Raw genomic sequence first — 14,868 nt, forward strand, 5'->3', positions numbered from 1 at the left:
TGTGTACATTTTACTGATTTTGTGTGTGGTGATTTTTGCGCAAGCCAATACTCAGTTTCACATAATATCTTATGTCTAATCCTATGCTATCATTGCAATGGCATTTAAACTACATTTTAAGCATGTCTTTTCATTTTTTTTTGCCCGGGAGTAGACTAGCAGTATGTTAATTGTCAAAATAAACAAGTATACATTAGGAAAAAGTTGGAGTAGTTTATCACGTTTACAGGGGGTAGACTCCACCCTTAAAGGGTGACATAGTCCTATTTAATTAGTTTAATTACTTCCAGGGATTTTCCCATCGTTGCGGGGATGTATAAATTAAGCTTCCTGCAAAGTTTTAGGTTTGAAGTCCTTACCAATTACGAGAAATAATTAATTCTTTATTGCATTGTTTAGCAACAGTTCTCCAGGACTTAGGCTATTTTTAGACCGTTGACGTCACTTCGTGACGTTTCGTAAACCAAAGATGGCGTTTGAGACTGTTCTGTTTACATTCGACACTATCAACACCACTTTGCAATACTGAATTTTTTTTTCTGTGTTCGAAAGCTACAGCCAATCGTTATTATATCCCCTTAAGTACAGTTTTATAACATTATTGGCACATGTAAACAATATGAATTAATTAATGAACGCTACGAATATGGCAGCCTTTAAGTACATTGTGAACTCGTAGACTGTTTGAGTACAATTTCTGTACGTCCTTTGCAGGGCAGGGTGACTTGCACGCATCAAAGCTTGCGCAGGCAGTGCTATTGCATATATCCGAAATTCGTGCTTACGCTCACAACAAATTAGATATTTCCTGTCATTTTTGAGAATTGACCACAGTCTAGTAAGAAAAGTGGCCTAAGCCGACTGGATGATTCAGCTTGGCATTTTTGTTTGTTTGTTTGTGTTGTTGTTGTTGTTGATGTTGTTGTTGGTGGTGGTGGTGTTGATGTTGATGTTGCATGTTGTTGGTGATGGTGTTGATGTTGCATGTTGTTGGTGTTGATGTTGTTGTTGTTGTTGTTTCAACCCATTCAGTGCGAATAAATCGGCTTCATGGAGATCCATCGTCGCCCCCCCCCCCCCCTCCCCCACCCCCCGCCACACACAGCCCTTCCGCCGAGAGTGAGAGAGAGAGAGAGAGAGAAAGAGAGAGAGAGAGAGAGAGAGAGAGAGAGAGAGAGAGAGAGAGAGAGAGAGAGAGAGAGAGAGAGAGAGAACGAACGAACGAACGAACGAACGAGCGAACGAACGAAATTTATTTTTGAAGGATAAAGGTTTAAGGCACACTGACTTGTCTAACAACCTGTCCTTAATACAAAACATATTATATCCACTAAAGAAAAATACAAATGGAACAAATTAATAGATGAAAAATGCTTAATGCAACCATCATGAAATGGAAACAAAATTAATACGGAGAAAGTTAGAAAAACCACAATAAAGAAGAGAGGTAATGAAGAAAAACAAGTCGCGTAAGGCGAAAATACAATATTTAGTCAAGTAGCTGCCATTTTTCAGCAAGACCGTATACTCGTAGCATCGTCAGTCCACCGCTCATGGCAAAGGCAGTGAAATTGACAAGAAGAGCGGGGTAGTAGTTGCGCTAAGAAGAATAGCACGCTTTTCTGTACCTCTCTTTGTTTTAACTTTCTGAGCGTGTTTTTAATCCAAACATATCATATCTATATGTTTTTGGAATCAGGAACCGACAAGGAATAAGATGAAAGTGTTTTTAAATTGATTTGGACAATTTAATTTTGATAATAATTTTTATATATTTAATTTTCAGAGCTTGTTTTTAATCCGAATATAACATATTTATATGTTTTTGGAATCAGCAAATGATGGAGAATAAGATAAACGTAAATTTGGATCGTTTTATAAATTATTATTTTTTTTTACAATTTTCAGATTTTTAATGACCAAAGTCATTAATTAATTTTTAAGCCACCAAACTGAAATGCAATACCGAACCCCGGGCTTCGTCGAAGATTACTTGACCAAAATTTCAACCAATTTGGTTGAAAAATGAGGGCGTGACAGTGCCGCCTCAACTTTCACGAAAAGCCGGATATGACGTCATCAAAGACATTTATCAAAAAAATGAAAAAAACGTTCGGGGATTTCATACCCAGGAACTCTCATGTCAAATTTCATAAAGATCGGTCCAGTAGTTTAGTCTGAATCGCTCTACACACACACACACACACAGACACACACGCACATACACCACGACCCTCGTTTCGATTCCCCCTCGATGTTAAAATGTTTAATAAAGAGACCAAAAAGCAATGTACTCACGTTAAAATGACGAACACGGAACGAATAACGGCGACGTTTCGACCTAAGGGTCTTCTTCAGGCACAAAAACACAAAAGTACACACACAAAAAAGAAGAAGAAAGACGATAGAACAAATAAAGAGGAGAACAACTGACAAAACAACTGCACTGCACAAACCGACAAATGACAAAGACAGAGAAGCAAGGGAAGCTACTCGAGGAGAATGAAAAGCGGCAGTTTTGAGGTCTGTAGACCAAACAAAATGTGAGGGGGGGGGGGGGTGCGTGAAAGGGAACGAAAGAGGAGACTCGCGTACCCGTGCGGACACACACACACACACACACACACACACACACACACACACACACACACGCACACACACACACACATACACACAAGGTGGAACAGCGGGGGGAAGGTTGAGATGAATGAATTAACGGCGAATGTTAATTCCATCGGGGCAGGTAGTGCCAAGGGATGATATGATGTGGGACTCCCTGAGTTTGCGCTCGAAGGAGTCGCCACGTACTTGCCACAGAGCCATGACTCTGACATGATCAAGTGAAAACCTATATGGTCGGGGGACAAGACCACCAAGACAGCAAGTATTAATACGATGGACCCCACTGACGCCGTCCAGGATTTTGCTCAGCGCAGAACACTGAGTGTACACAGCTTGAAGTCGACTTCATCGACAGGCTCGAAAAGGCTAATTTTGAAGTCAGACCTCGCTGCCATGAGAGTGCGTCAGCAAGCTAGGACCGAGTTGGAGCAGAGACAAAGAGCTGTATTAGAAATGCAGCGAAGAATAGAGGAAGAGGATGCTCAAAGGAAAGTACAGGAAGCAGAGAAAACGAGAAAAATGAACGAGATGAAAGACCGGCTGTCGAGACTTAAAACAGAAAATGAGCAAGTCATGATGAATGTGGAATTGGAAGCTATTCAAGCTGCCGCCGCTGTCCTTGATGAAGAGTATAAGGATGAAAATCACTCTTCACTGTCCGAGCTTCCAGCGCTGAATCGAGTGCGCGACCTGTACCTTGGTCGCACTGGTGGAAGTCTGGTGCCAGGAGCTGACGTAGTCGCGGCTGATAGATCTTTTAATGCTACGTCTGACTCTCACCCCCAGGGTGACAAGTTCCAAGGCATCAGGCAAACCAGCAAGTCTCAAGACACACGTAAAGAGACTATGCTTACATCTCAGCAAAACCCATTTCCTGCAAGGAAGGAAAGCCCACAGCATTATAACGGCACGACGTATTATGGTGCGCCTCCTCCCTGGAACCAGGACCACGCTTATGACCAGCGTCTGTCCAACCAAGCTCTTCCCTTCGTGCCCGCATACGCAAACCCTAGCTCCGACCCGCATTCGGCAGAGTCGCAAACTCTGGTGAAGTCTCTAGCGGAGGCTCTCACAATATCGAGACTTCCTATTCCACGGCCTACTGTTTTCAAGGGAGATCCGCTGGCTTACCCAGCGTGGATTGCGGCATTTCAACACCTAGTCCGCAGCGACGCCGTGAGGCCTGAAGACAAGATGCTAATCCTGAGAGACCACGTAGAAGGCCCGGCGAAGGAGGCTGTGGGTGACCTGTATTACGAACTTAGCGAAACATCATACACGAGAGCCTTGGACATCTTGAAGGACCGCTTCGGTGAAGATTATACGATCTCGGAGTCCCTCAAGGAGAAGCTGGAGAGCTGGCCAGAGATAAAGTCAAATGACTGTACCGCACTGACCTGCTTCGCCGACTACTTGCGTCAATGTCAAGCGATGTCCAAGAAGATTCGAGGTCTGAGCATTCTCGATGACCCGTCGTACATCAACAGGCTGGTTCAGAAGATACCTCGTCCGCTCATGCACACCTGGTCACGGAAAGTGGAAGCCATGAAGAGAGATACCCGCTTGTACCCTAGTTTCCAATACTTCGTCGACTTTCTTCACTTTGAAAGTAGCGCCCTCAAGCACGTGCCCTCGCTGGGGCCTAAGAAGCCAGTGATGCAGGACCCCGCAGCGGACAAAGCAGGCAGATCGGTCGGCAGTTTCAGCACCAACCTACACTCCCAAGAAGAAGGTCGATGCGAGACAGCTGCTGCTGAAGAGAAGTCAAACTCGAACGACTCTGCAAGTCAAGGTCAATTTAGAAAGCCGACTTGCCTATTCTGCAAGGAGATGCACTTCCTATCTCAGTGCCAGAAATTCGCCTCAATCCCCTACAGGGAAAGAAAGGAGACTGCGATGAAGGAGCGCCTGTGCTTCAGGTGTCTCCGTTCTACCCACCGTGCACGAGACTGCAAGTTGACCGTTACTTGCCAAAAATGCAAAGGAAAACATGTCACCGGGATGCACGACCCTGATTATAACCCTAATTCTAAAGAGAACAACCATGCGGAACAAGCCCAGAGAGCAAGTGCGTATTGCGCTGTAGGTCAAGAACGGGTGGAGACAGATGTCGATGCACCGAGGTGCCTGAAAACTGAAAATTCTGACGAGCAACACGTCGCAGGAAGATTCTACTCCCTGTACATTCCTGTCTACGTCTCCGCAAGGTCCCATCCCGAGAAGGAAGAACTAGTATACGCCATGCTAGACACCATGAGCGACACGTCCTTTGTCCTTGACACAGTAGCTGAAAAGCTTGACCTTGATAAACGAGATGCTGTCCTCACCCTCTCGACACTCACGACGTCCAAAGAAACCGTACGGTGTCACGCCCTTTCAGACCTGAGAGTAAGAGCATACAACGCCCAAGACTTCATTGACGTCCCGACAGCATACTCTCAAGAAGAACTCTGTGTGGACAAAAGACACGTTCCCACTTGTGAAGTCGTGAAAAACATTCCTCATCTGAGCCATCTGAGTGAGCAGTTCCCGCCCTTCCTTGACGTTCCCATAGGTCTCTTGTTGGGAGTGAACGTTTCAGAAGCGCTGCGCCCCCTACAGATTGAGTACGGTGACCCAGGTTTGCCATACGCCCAGAGAACGCGACTTGGATGGGGCATACTTGGGCAGATGCCCGCCAACTACAACAAGGAACCTGACCATGCCGCTCAAGTGTTTCGCATCAAACAGGAAAAAACAGCAGGAAGCTCACTGCACAATGGGTCGATCGGGTTTCGCACAAAGGAAGCCACAAATGAACAACTGATCAAGATGATGGAACAAGACTTTGCTTGCCCTAACGAACAGCCGTTATCACAAGAAGACCATCGATTCATAAAGATCCTGACTGAGAACACCAAGGTCAATGATGAGGGACATTATGAGCTGCCTCTCCCTTTCAAGCAAGACGACCCAAAACTGCCAAACAACCGTCATGTCGCGCTACGCCGACTCATGAACCTTAAACGAAGGTTTCAGAAAGACGACCAGCACTTTCTTCTGTACAAAAACTTTGTCCAAGATATGGTCAAGCAGGGCGATGCTGAGATTATCCCCAACGACGAGCTGCAGACAGACTCCTGCTGGTACATTCCGCACCATGGGGTTTACAACCCTAACAAACCAGGCAAGGTGAGGGTGGTGTTTGACTGCGCCGCTCAATGCCAAGGAACTAATATCAACGACCACCTTCTGACAGGCCCTGACTTGTTGAATTCACTCATCGGAGTTCTCTGCCGGTTCAGACTGAAACCCGTGGCAGTGACATGCGACGTTGAACGCATGTTTCACCAGTTCCATGTTGCCCCAAGACACCGAGACTACCTACGATTCTTGTGGTGGCCTGACAATGACCTAAACCAAGAGCCAAAGGATTACAGGATGAGAGTACACCTGTTTGGAGCGGCATCGTCACCAGGCTGCGCAAATTTTGCCCTGAGGCGGCTGGCTCAGGACAATTCCCATCTCAACCCACAGGCTGCAGAGTTCATCCAGAGAGACTTCTACGTTGATGACGGCCTCCACTCGAACGACAACGTTTCAGATGCCGTTGATGTCCTTGAAGGCGCACGTCAAATCTGCAAGGAAGGAAGTCTGAGGCTGCACAAAATAGCCTCAAACGAACCCAAGGTGCTGACGAGTTTCCCCCCTTCTGAAGTTGTTCAAATTGTTCAGGTGAACAAGGACCTGAAAACAGAAGGCTCAGCGGAAAGAGCTCTGGGAGTGAGATGGACTCTTGCGACAGACTCTTTGAACTTTCTCAACAAATCAAACAACCAACCATCGACAAAGAGGGGCGTACTTTCTACAGTCGCCTCCATATTCGATCCCCTCGGACTGATCTCTCCCGTGGTGCTCAGGGGAAGAATGATTCTGCAAGAGGCCTGCAAGAGTGGTCTTGATTGGGACCAAGCACTTCCTGTCGAGCTGGCAGTAAAGTGGAGTGAGTGGCTATGTGACGTCACTGCCCTTTCAACGATATCCATCCCACGCTACTACTTCCCCGAGTCAGTCTTGCCATGGCGCCTGGTAGAGTTTCACCACTTTGCAGATGCCTCCACTGTCGGTTATGGAGAGTGCTCCTACCTCAGGATTGTTGACAAACAAGGAAGACCTCACTGCGCCGTCGTCATGGCCAAATCTAAGGTGGCTCCCGTCCGTTCTGTCACTGTGCCACGTCTTGAACTTCAGGCTGCTGTCCTCTCAGTGAAGATCGCTCGCTTTCTTCAAAGGGAGTTTGCACATCTCCATGCTCTACATCACTTTTGGTCTGATTCGAGAGTCGTACTTGGCTACCTGTACAATGAAAGCAAGAGATTCCACACGTTTGTGGCCAATCGCATCCAGCAAATCCTGGAGTTCAGCAAGCCCCAACAATGGCATCATGTGGCATCGAAGGAAAACCCTGCTGATCACGCTTCCAGAGGCTTGAGCGTGGCTGAATTGAAGAACTCGAACTGGCATTCAGGACCTGAATTTCTCAAGCGTGAACCAGTGTCGTACGAGGTGCCAGACGTTTCAGTCGCTCATGATGACGCTGAAGTCAAAGCGTACCAAACAAAGGTCCAGGTTGAGACGCACAGCGACTGCGAAGAAATCCTCAGGAGATTTTCATCACTGAACAGACTGATCCGGGTTGTCACACGTCTGTTGTCATGGGCCAAACGAGTTCGGCAAAGGAGAATGACAAGAGCAGCTGCCACGCCCTTGTCGTTAACGTCACAAGATTTGGCCTTCAAGAAAATCGTCATCAGCATCCAAGAGCAGCACTACCCCTCAGGTCAAAGAACGACTCATCCGGAGCTGCGTCGGCTTGACGCCTTTACGGATCACGAGGGTTTTTTGAGAGTGGGTGGACGAATCGATCACTCTTCAGACACGTACGAAGTAAAGCACCCCATCATCCTCCCCAAGGACAGTCACATGTCACTGCTGCTGGCTAGACACCATCACACCAAGGTCGCACATATGGGAAGAACAACCACTATGAGCTCTCTTTTGTCCAATGGTATCTGGATTTGTGGTGCCAGAAAGGTCGTTTCATCAGTCATACATCGGTGCATTCACTGCGCCCGATTAAGAGGAAGACCAAGCTCTCAGAAAATGGCCAATCTTCCCAGTGACAGAGTCGAAGCCGCCCCGCCCTTCACAAACACTGGTCTTGACTGTTTCGGCCCTTTCGAAGTCAAGGAAGGAAGAAGGAATGTGAAGAGATACGGCCTTATATTGACATGCCTCGCCTCCAGAGCCGTCCACTTAGAGACACTGGAAGACCTCTCCACTGACGCCTTCATCTGTGGGCTCCGAAGATTCATTGCCATACGCGGTAATGTGAAGCTGATACGCTGTGACAGGGGCACCAATTTCATTGGTGCTGACAGAGAGCTACGCCAAGCCTTCAAGGAGATGGACAAGATGAAAGTTGACGAGGCCATGTTACAGAGGGGATGCGTGTTCGCCTTCAACCCTCCATCCGCCAGTCATTTCGGTGGAGTGTGGGAGAGGCTCATTCGTACTGTCCGTCAAGTCCTCGCTGGCTTGCTGTGTGAACACTCTGAAAAGCTGTCGACTGTGACTCTCGCCACTCTTCTACACGAGGTCGCCGCCATCATCAACAACCGGCCCTTGTGTACACAGGATCTGGAAGATCCCACCTCCCTCGACCCTTTGACCCCCAATCACCTTCTGACGCTCAAACCCGAGCCCGTGTTTCCCCCTCCTGGCGAGTTCAAGAGACAGGATCTGTACTCCAGAAAACGATGGCGTCGTGTGCAGTACCTCGCTGAACAGTTTTGGGCTCGTTGGAGAGGAGAGTACATTGCGTCTCTGCAGAGGCGCCGTAAGTGGTTCCACCAGAAGGATGTCCCGAAGGAAGACGACGTCGTTCTGCTGATGGACGAAGGGACCCCACGCGGCTCCTGGAAGCTCGCCAGAGTGAAGAAGGTCTATCCAGGTCATGACGGGCTGGTTCGCTCGGTCCAAATCCAGCTGGGTGTGACTAGCAAGGACCGCAAGGGAAACCTGGTTGTCCACCATACGTCGCTTGACAGGCCTATTCACAAACTGATACCGTTGTCTGTGTGCGACAAGTGACACTTCGTTGATTGCTGAACACTGTTGTCTGTAAAGAGACAAATGAAGCCTAAGAAGTGCTTTGAGACTGAGTATCCTTTGTCTTCGGGTTTGATTCATGTGTTTCATGATTACATATAACAGTATTTTGAGTCTGCCTTTTGAGTCGTTACCAGGGTCTAAATACTGATCGTTTCCTAAATCATAGGAATATTCTAATGAGGTGAAGGTCTGTAGCAACTATGAGACGTAGTTGACCAGTCAATTGTATCGTAAGGTAACCAAGCATCATAGTTATGATGTAATTGGTTTTGAACGTAAATATTGTGAGAAATGTTTGGTCGCGCTAAAACAAATTTGGCGTGGTATTTGAAGTATCGTAAGGTAACCAAGCATCATAGTTATGATGTAATTGGTTTTGAACGTAAAGATTGTGAGGATTTTTTGGTCGCGCTAAAACAAATTTGGCGTAGTATTTGAACTGATTTTAAGTCTCGTTCTGGCACTTTGAAGTAACCCTGTTAACCCCTTTTTTGGTTGACTCTGAGGTGTCAAGGCCGGGGGTGTTCTTGCCCCTGTGTGTGGGCTGGTTTTCTTTCACTTTATTTACTATTCTCTTTGTTTCTGCGTGTCACATATATAGTCCGTAAACCGCCGTTTGTGCTGTTAAATCACCTGCTGATTCCCCTACTTCCCTTATCTTCCTCAATTAAGCCTGGTTGTTCTCTCAGTGCACAGAGAGATAGACTGTAAGAGCTTTGTCCTTCCTTTAGTGACTTTTAATTTGTGAGCCTTATAGTTTCCACCCTTGTTTGTTCTTATTAATCGTTTGGCCTTTGCTAGGTAAGCCTTCAGCTTAATTGCTTTCTTTGTTTTTGTTGTAAGTTTTTGGTCCAAGGGAAAGAACCGCTGGAAAGTTACTTTTTCTAATCCCGTAGGTTGTCTTTCTTGACCCGTGTGTTCAATTATGTTGTACAAAGTCAGCGTGTCGTCAGTCCAGTTTTTACGTCATCATAAAACGTCACTGTTTTGTCGTCGTATTCGTTTCGCTCTCAGCGGCTTTTGTTTGGAGTAAACAGGGAGTGACTGCTTTTGTTTGGTTTTTGACGCCATATATAGGTTTTCACCGGACGCAGATCAAAAGAACTAAATAAAACGAGCCAAAGAAAAACATCTGTGTTCCGCGTTGTCCCTTAGTCAGAAAAAAAAAAAAAAAAAAAAAAAAAAAAAAAAAAAAAAATTTTTGCTAAGAATTTTTACCGGAACAGTCTTTATTAACCCCTGGATTTATAGAGACCTATACACTACAGTTTATCCAATAACAGCAACTGTTTCTATGCCTTGCCATAGATTCTTCTCCAGAACACACGCTAGCCTCCTAACGAGTTTGAATCTTTTTCTTCCGCCGTTTTTTCAACCACTGGCACTTGGTTACGCTAAAGCTATGTTCAACTCCACCAAACTCGCAAGTCATATTACTTTTCTCAAACACTGCCTGCGCCTCCGCGTCATACCAAATGGCTTTCAACTCCACCATTCTCCGTCTGATCTACACAACACTCCGCTTGTAGCTAGCACAAACAACATTTTAGCACAAGCAAGCCGCAAACTAATTGGTGCTCATGTCAAGTCACTTGATCGGTCACTTGATGCCAATGCTAAGCTCCTGCACCACTTTCGAGCTCAATCCACCTCCATTCTTCCAACACCAGTGGCATTCCGACTCAAGCAGGTCCTGCATGTACATAACCAACTCATTCATGTTCATTGCACCACACTCAAAGAGAACAAACTACAAAAACTATTGAAACAAAACCCAGCACATCAGCCACCTACCTCTAACTCAGACACCTTTTCTCCCCCATCTGCTTTAGTTCGATGTGTCCCCGACACAGTCACTTTGTCAGAGAGCGAGCGCTCTGTACTTTCCAAAGGACTCAAATTCATCCCAATCCAACCCACTGCCAGCAAATACAATACCCATCTCGACTGCCAACGCTTTTTTCGTAAACTTCGCTGGATGGCCATTCTCGGCACTGTTCCCCGCCCACCACCTCTCTCTGGCCAAGATGATGTTTTCACTCACCTTTTCAAAACTCCTGCCTACAGGGAACCTCAACAAGACAAGTCCGTTGACGTTGAACTGTACATAGCCAAATGCCATAGAGAAATCAGCAAACTTAAATCCAAACCTGCTCGTAACTCCAACCTGACACGAGACGAACAGCAAGCCCTTGTCTCGCTTAAATCGCGCCAGGACATCGTCATCAAACCTGCTGACAAGGGCGGTGCTGTAGTCGTCTGGGACCGAGAACTGTACCTTCGCGAAGCCCATCGCCAACTCAATGACGCAGCGTCATACAAACCACTCCCTCAGGCCTCCCTCCCCCTCGACCAAAAACAGATCGCAGATACAATTAAAGAACAGATCAAACACAACAATCTTCCCGCCACTGCCAAACTTCTGCTGAAGTCTGACGCTAAACAGCCCACTTTCTACCTCCTCCCGAAAATACACAAACCCAACACCCCAGGCAGACCCATCGTTTCTGCCTGCAGCTGTCCAACGGAGTTCATTTCGGAATACTTGGACTTCCTCCTTCAACCCATTGTACAGTCACTGCCAACGTACGTCAAAGACACAACACATACCCTCAACCTTCTTGAACATCTCAACAGCCATCCCAGTTTTCAGCCCCAATTGTTGTTCACGTTGGATGTTGTGTCCCTGTACACATCCATACCCCACACTGACGGACTCAAAGCCCTTACATTCTTTCTGGATCGTCGTCCCACTGATTCTGCCTACCCACCAACCACAACACTTGTTCGCCTGGCTGAGCTTGTTCTCACTTTGAACACTTTTGAGTTTGATGGACAGATTTTTGAGCAGATCAGCGGAGTCGCCATGGGTACGAAGATGGGACCCAGTTATGCATGTCTTTTCATGGGTCATCTTGAGCACCTCATTCTACAGTCTTACTCTGGCCCAGTTCCAGAGCTGTACAAGAGGTTCATCGACGATGGTTTGGGTGCCACTTCTCTGTCTGAACCCCTCCTTCTCGATTTCATTCACTTCATCCAAGCATTCCATCCCAGCATCAAGTTCACATTCAACATCTCTTCCTCAGCTGTGGTCTTTCTTGACATCTCCATCTCCATCTTGCATGGTCGCTTCACCACCTCTGTCTTCTACAAAGAAACTGACGCTCATTCATACCTTGATTTCAACTCTTCTCATCATCCTGCCAACAAAAGCAGCATTCCTTTCTCTCAATTCCTTCGTCTTCGGAGGCTATGCTCTGAAGACGACGACTTCCACCAACAGTCTGTCTTGATGACGTCTTTCTTTTTGGCCCGCAACTACCCTGATGCACTCGTCCGTGACGCCCTTCTGCGGGTTACCCAGGTCTGTCGAGAGTCCGCCCTCAGTCCTTCACCATCTAGGGACAGTGACAGACCCGTTGTTTCCCTACTGTTTCATCCCCACAACATGCCAGTAAGCAGAATCCTGAAATCAAACTGGCACATCCTTCAAGGAAGTGACTCTGTTGGTTCGATCTTTGCTCAAAAACCACTCTGTGCTTTCAGAAAAGACCGCAGCGTTCGCGACCTCTTGGTGAGATCCCGTCTTCGCAGTCCCACCAACCCCACAGCCCCTGGGACATTTCCTTGTTCCAAACGAAATTGCAAATCTTGTCCCTTCCTCCACCCTGACACCTGCCTCCAAGGCCCTCGTGGCTCCTTCACGGTCAAGAGAACGTTTGACTGTCAAAGTCACAACGTTGTCTATGCGATCGTCTGCCTCTCTTGTCGCCAGATTTATATCGGAGAAACCGCGCGCACCCTTGAGGTGCGTTTCTCCGAGCATCTGGCTGACATCCGTCATTCCCGCAATAGGCCAGTATCCCTTCACTTCACCGCCGCTGGTCACTCACTTGATCATGTCAGAGTCATGGCTCTGTGGCAAGTACGTGGCGACTCCTTCGAGCGCAAACTCAGGGAGTCCCACATCATATCATCCCTTGGCACTACCTGCCCCGATGGAATTAACATTCGCCGTTAATTCATTCATCTCAACCTTCCCCCCGCTGTTCCACCTTGTGTGTATGTGTGTGTGTGTGTGTGTGTGCGTGTGTGTGTGTGTGTGTGTGTGTGTGTGTCCGCACGGGTACGCGAGTCTCCTCTTTCGTTCCCTTTCACGCACCCCCCCCCCCCCCCCCTCACATTTTGTTTGGTCTACAGACCTCAAAACTGCCGCTTTTCATTCTCCTCGAGTAGCTTCCCTTGCTTCTCTGTCTTTGTCATTTGTCGGTTTGTGCAGTGCAGTTGTTTTGTCAGTTGTTCTCCTCTTTATTTGTTCTATCGTCTTTCTTCTTCTTTTTTGTGTGTGTACTTTTGTGTTTTTGTGCCTGAAGAAGACCCTTAGGTCGAAACGTCGCCGTTATTCGTTCCGTGTTCGTCATTTTAACGTGAGTACATTGCTTTTTGGTCTCTTTATTGTTCCCTCTCACATGCAGTCGCCATTGTTTAATATTAAAATGTTTAGTCAAAACTTGACTAAATATAAAAAGTACACACACGACTAACAAACAAACAACAAACAAGCTATAGGAAATCAAACAGACAGACACACACATACACCACGACCCTCGTCTCGATTCCCCCCTCTATGTTAAAACATTTAGTCAAAACTTGACTAAATGTAATAAAAAGAGAGAGAGAGAGAGAGAGAGAGAGAGAGAGAGACACACACACACACACACATAGACAGAGATAGACAGACAGACAGACAGAGAGAGAGACACACACAGAGATAGAGTGAGTGAGAGAGAGTGCAACAAGTTTAAATGACTCAATGTCCAATTACAGGGAAACTTGAAAAGTTTCTTTTTATATTTAGTCAAGTTTTGACTAAATATTTTAACATCGAGGGGGAATCGAAACGAGGGTCGTGGTGTATGTGCGTGCGTGCGTGCGTGCGTGTGTGTGTGTGTGTGTGTGTGTGTGTGTGTGTGTGTGTGTGTGTGTAGAGCGATTCAGACTAAACCACTGGACCGAAATTTATGAAATTTGACATGAGAGTTCCTGGGTATGAAATCCCCGAACGTTTTTTTCATTTTTTTGATAAATGTCTTTGATGACGTCATATCCGGCTTTTCGTGAAAGTTGAGGCGGCACTGTCACGCCCTCATTTTTCAACCAAATTGGTTCAAATTTTGGCCAAGTAATCTTCGACGAAGCCCGGGGTTCGGTATTGCATTTCAGCTTGGTGGCTTAAAAATTAATTAATGACTTTGGTCATTAAAAATCGGAAAATTGTAAAAAAAAATTAAAATTTATAAAACGATCCAAATTTACGTTTATCTTATTCTCCATCATTTGCTGATTCCAAAAACATATAAATATGTTATATTCGGATTAAAAACAAGCTCTGAAAATTAAATATATAAAACTTATTATTAACATTAAATTGTCCAAATCAATTTAAAAACACTTTCATCTTATTCCTTGTCGGTTCCTGATTCCAAAAACATATAGATATGATATGTTTGGATTAAAAACACACTCAGAAAGTTAAAACAAAGAGAGGTACAGAAAAGCGTGCTATCCTTCTTAGCGCAACTACTACCCCGCTCTTCTTGTCAATTTCACTGCCTTTGCCATGAGCGGTGGACTGACGATGCTACGAGTATACGGTCTTGCTGAAAAATGGCAGCTACTTGACTAAATATTGTATTTTCGCCTTACGCGACTTTAAAAATCGGAAAATTGTAAAAAAAAAATAAAAATTTATAAAACGATCCAAATTTACGTTTATCTTATTCTCCATCATTTGCTGATTCCAAAAACATATAAATATGTTATATTCGGATTAAAAACAAGCTCTGAAAATTAAATATATAAAAATTATTATCAACATTTTTTTTTTCGAAATCAATTTAAAAACACTTTCATCTTATTCCTTGTCGGTTCCTGATTCCAAAAATATATAGATATGATATGTTTGGATTAAAAACACGCTCAGAAAGTTAAAACAAAGAGAGGTACAGAAAAGCGTGCTATCCTTCTTAGCGCAACTACTACCCCGCTCTTCTTGTCAATTTCACTGCCTTTGCCATGAGCGGTGGCCTG

At 45.8% G+C, this 14,868-nt stretch overlaps 2 protein-coding genes across 2 annotated transcripts; both read left to right on the forward strand.

Moving 5' to 3' along the window:
• Positions 1 to 2,895: 2,895 nt before the first annotated feature.
• On the forward strand, positions 2,896 to 8,754 carry LOC138955676 (uncharacterized). Its single transcript, XM_070327231.1, has one exon. It carries the CDS (start codon positions 2,896 to 2,898, stop codon positions 8,752 to 8,754), a length of 5,859 nt encoding a protein of 1,952 aa, XP_070183332.1.
• Positions 8,755 to 10,753: 1,999 nt separating this feature from the next.
• Positions 10,754 to 12,799, forward strand: LOC138955677 (uncharacterized). Its single transcript, XM_070327232.1, has one exon. The coding sequence runs from the start codon at positions 10,754 to 10,756 to the stop codon at positions 12,797 to 12,799; it is 2,046 nt and encodes a 681-aa protein (XP_070183333.1).
• The last annotated feature ends 2,069 nt before the right edge of the window (positions 12,800 to 14,868 follow it).

Source organism: Littorina saxatilis, unplaced genomic scaffold, assembly GCF_037325665.1.
Source record: "Littorina saxatilis isolate snail1 unplaced genomic scaffold, US_GU_Lsax_2.0 scaffold_1203, whole genome shotgun sequence".
Classification (NCBI taxonomy): Eukaryota; Metazoa; Mollusca; class Gastropoda; order Littorinimorpha; family Littorinidae; genus Littorina; species Littorina saxatilis.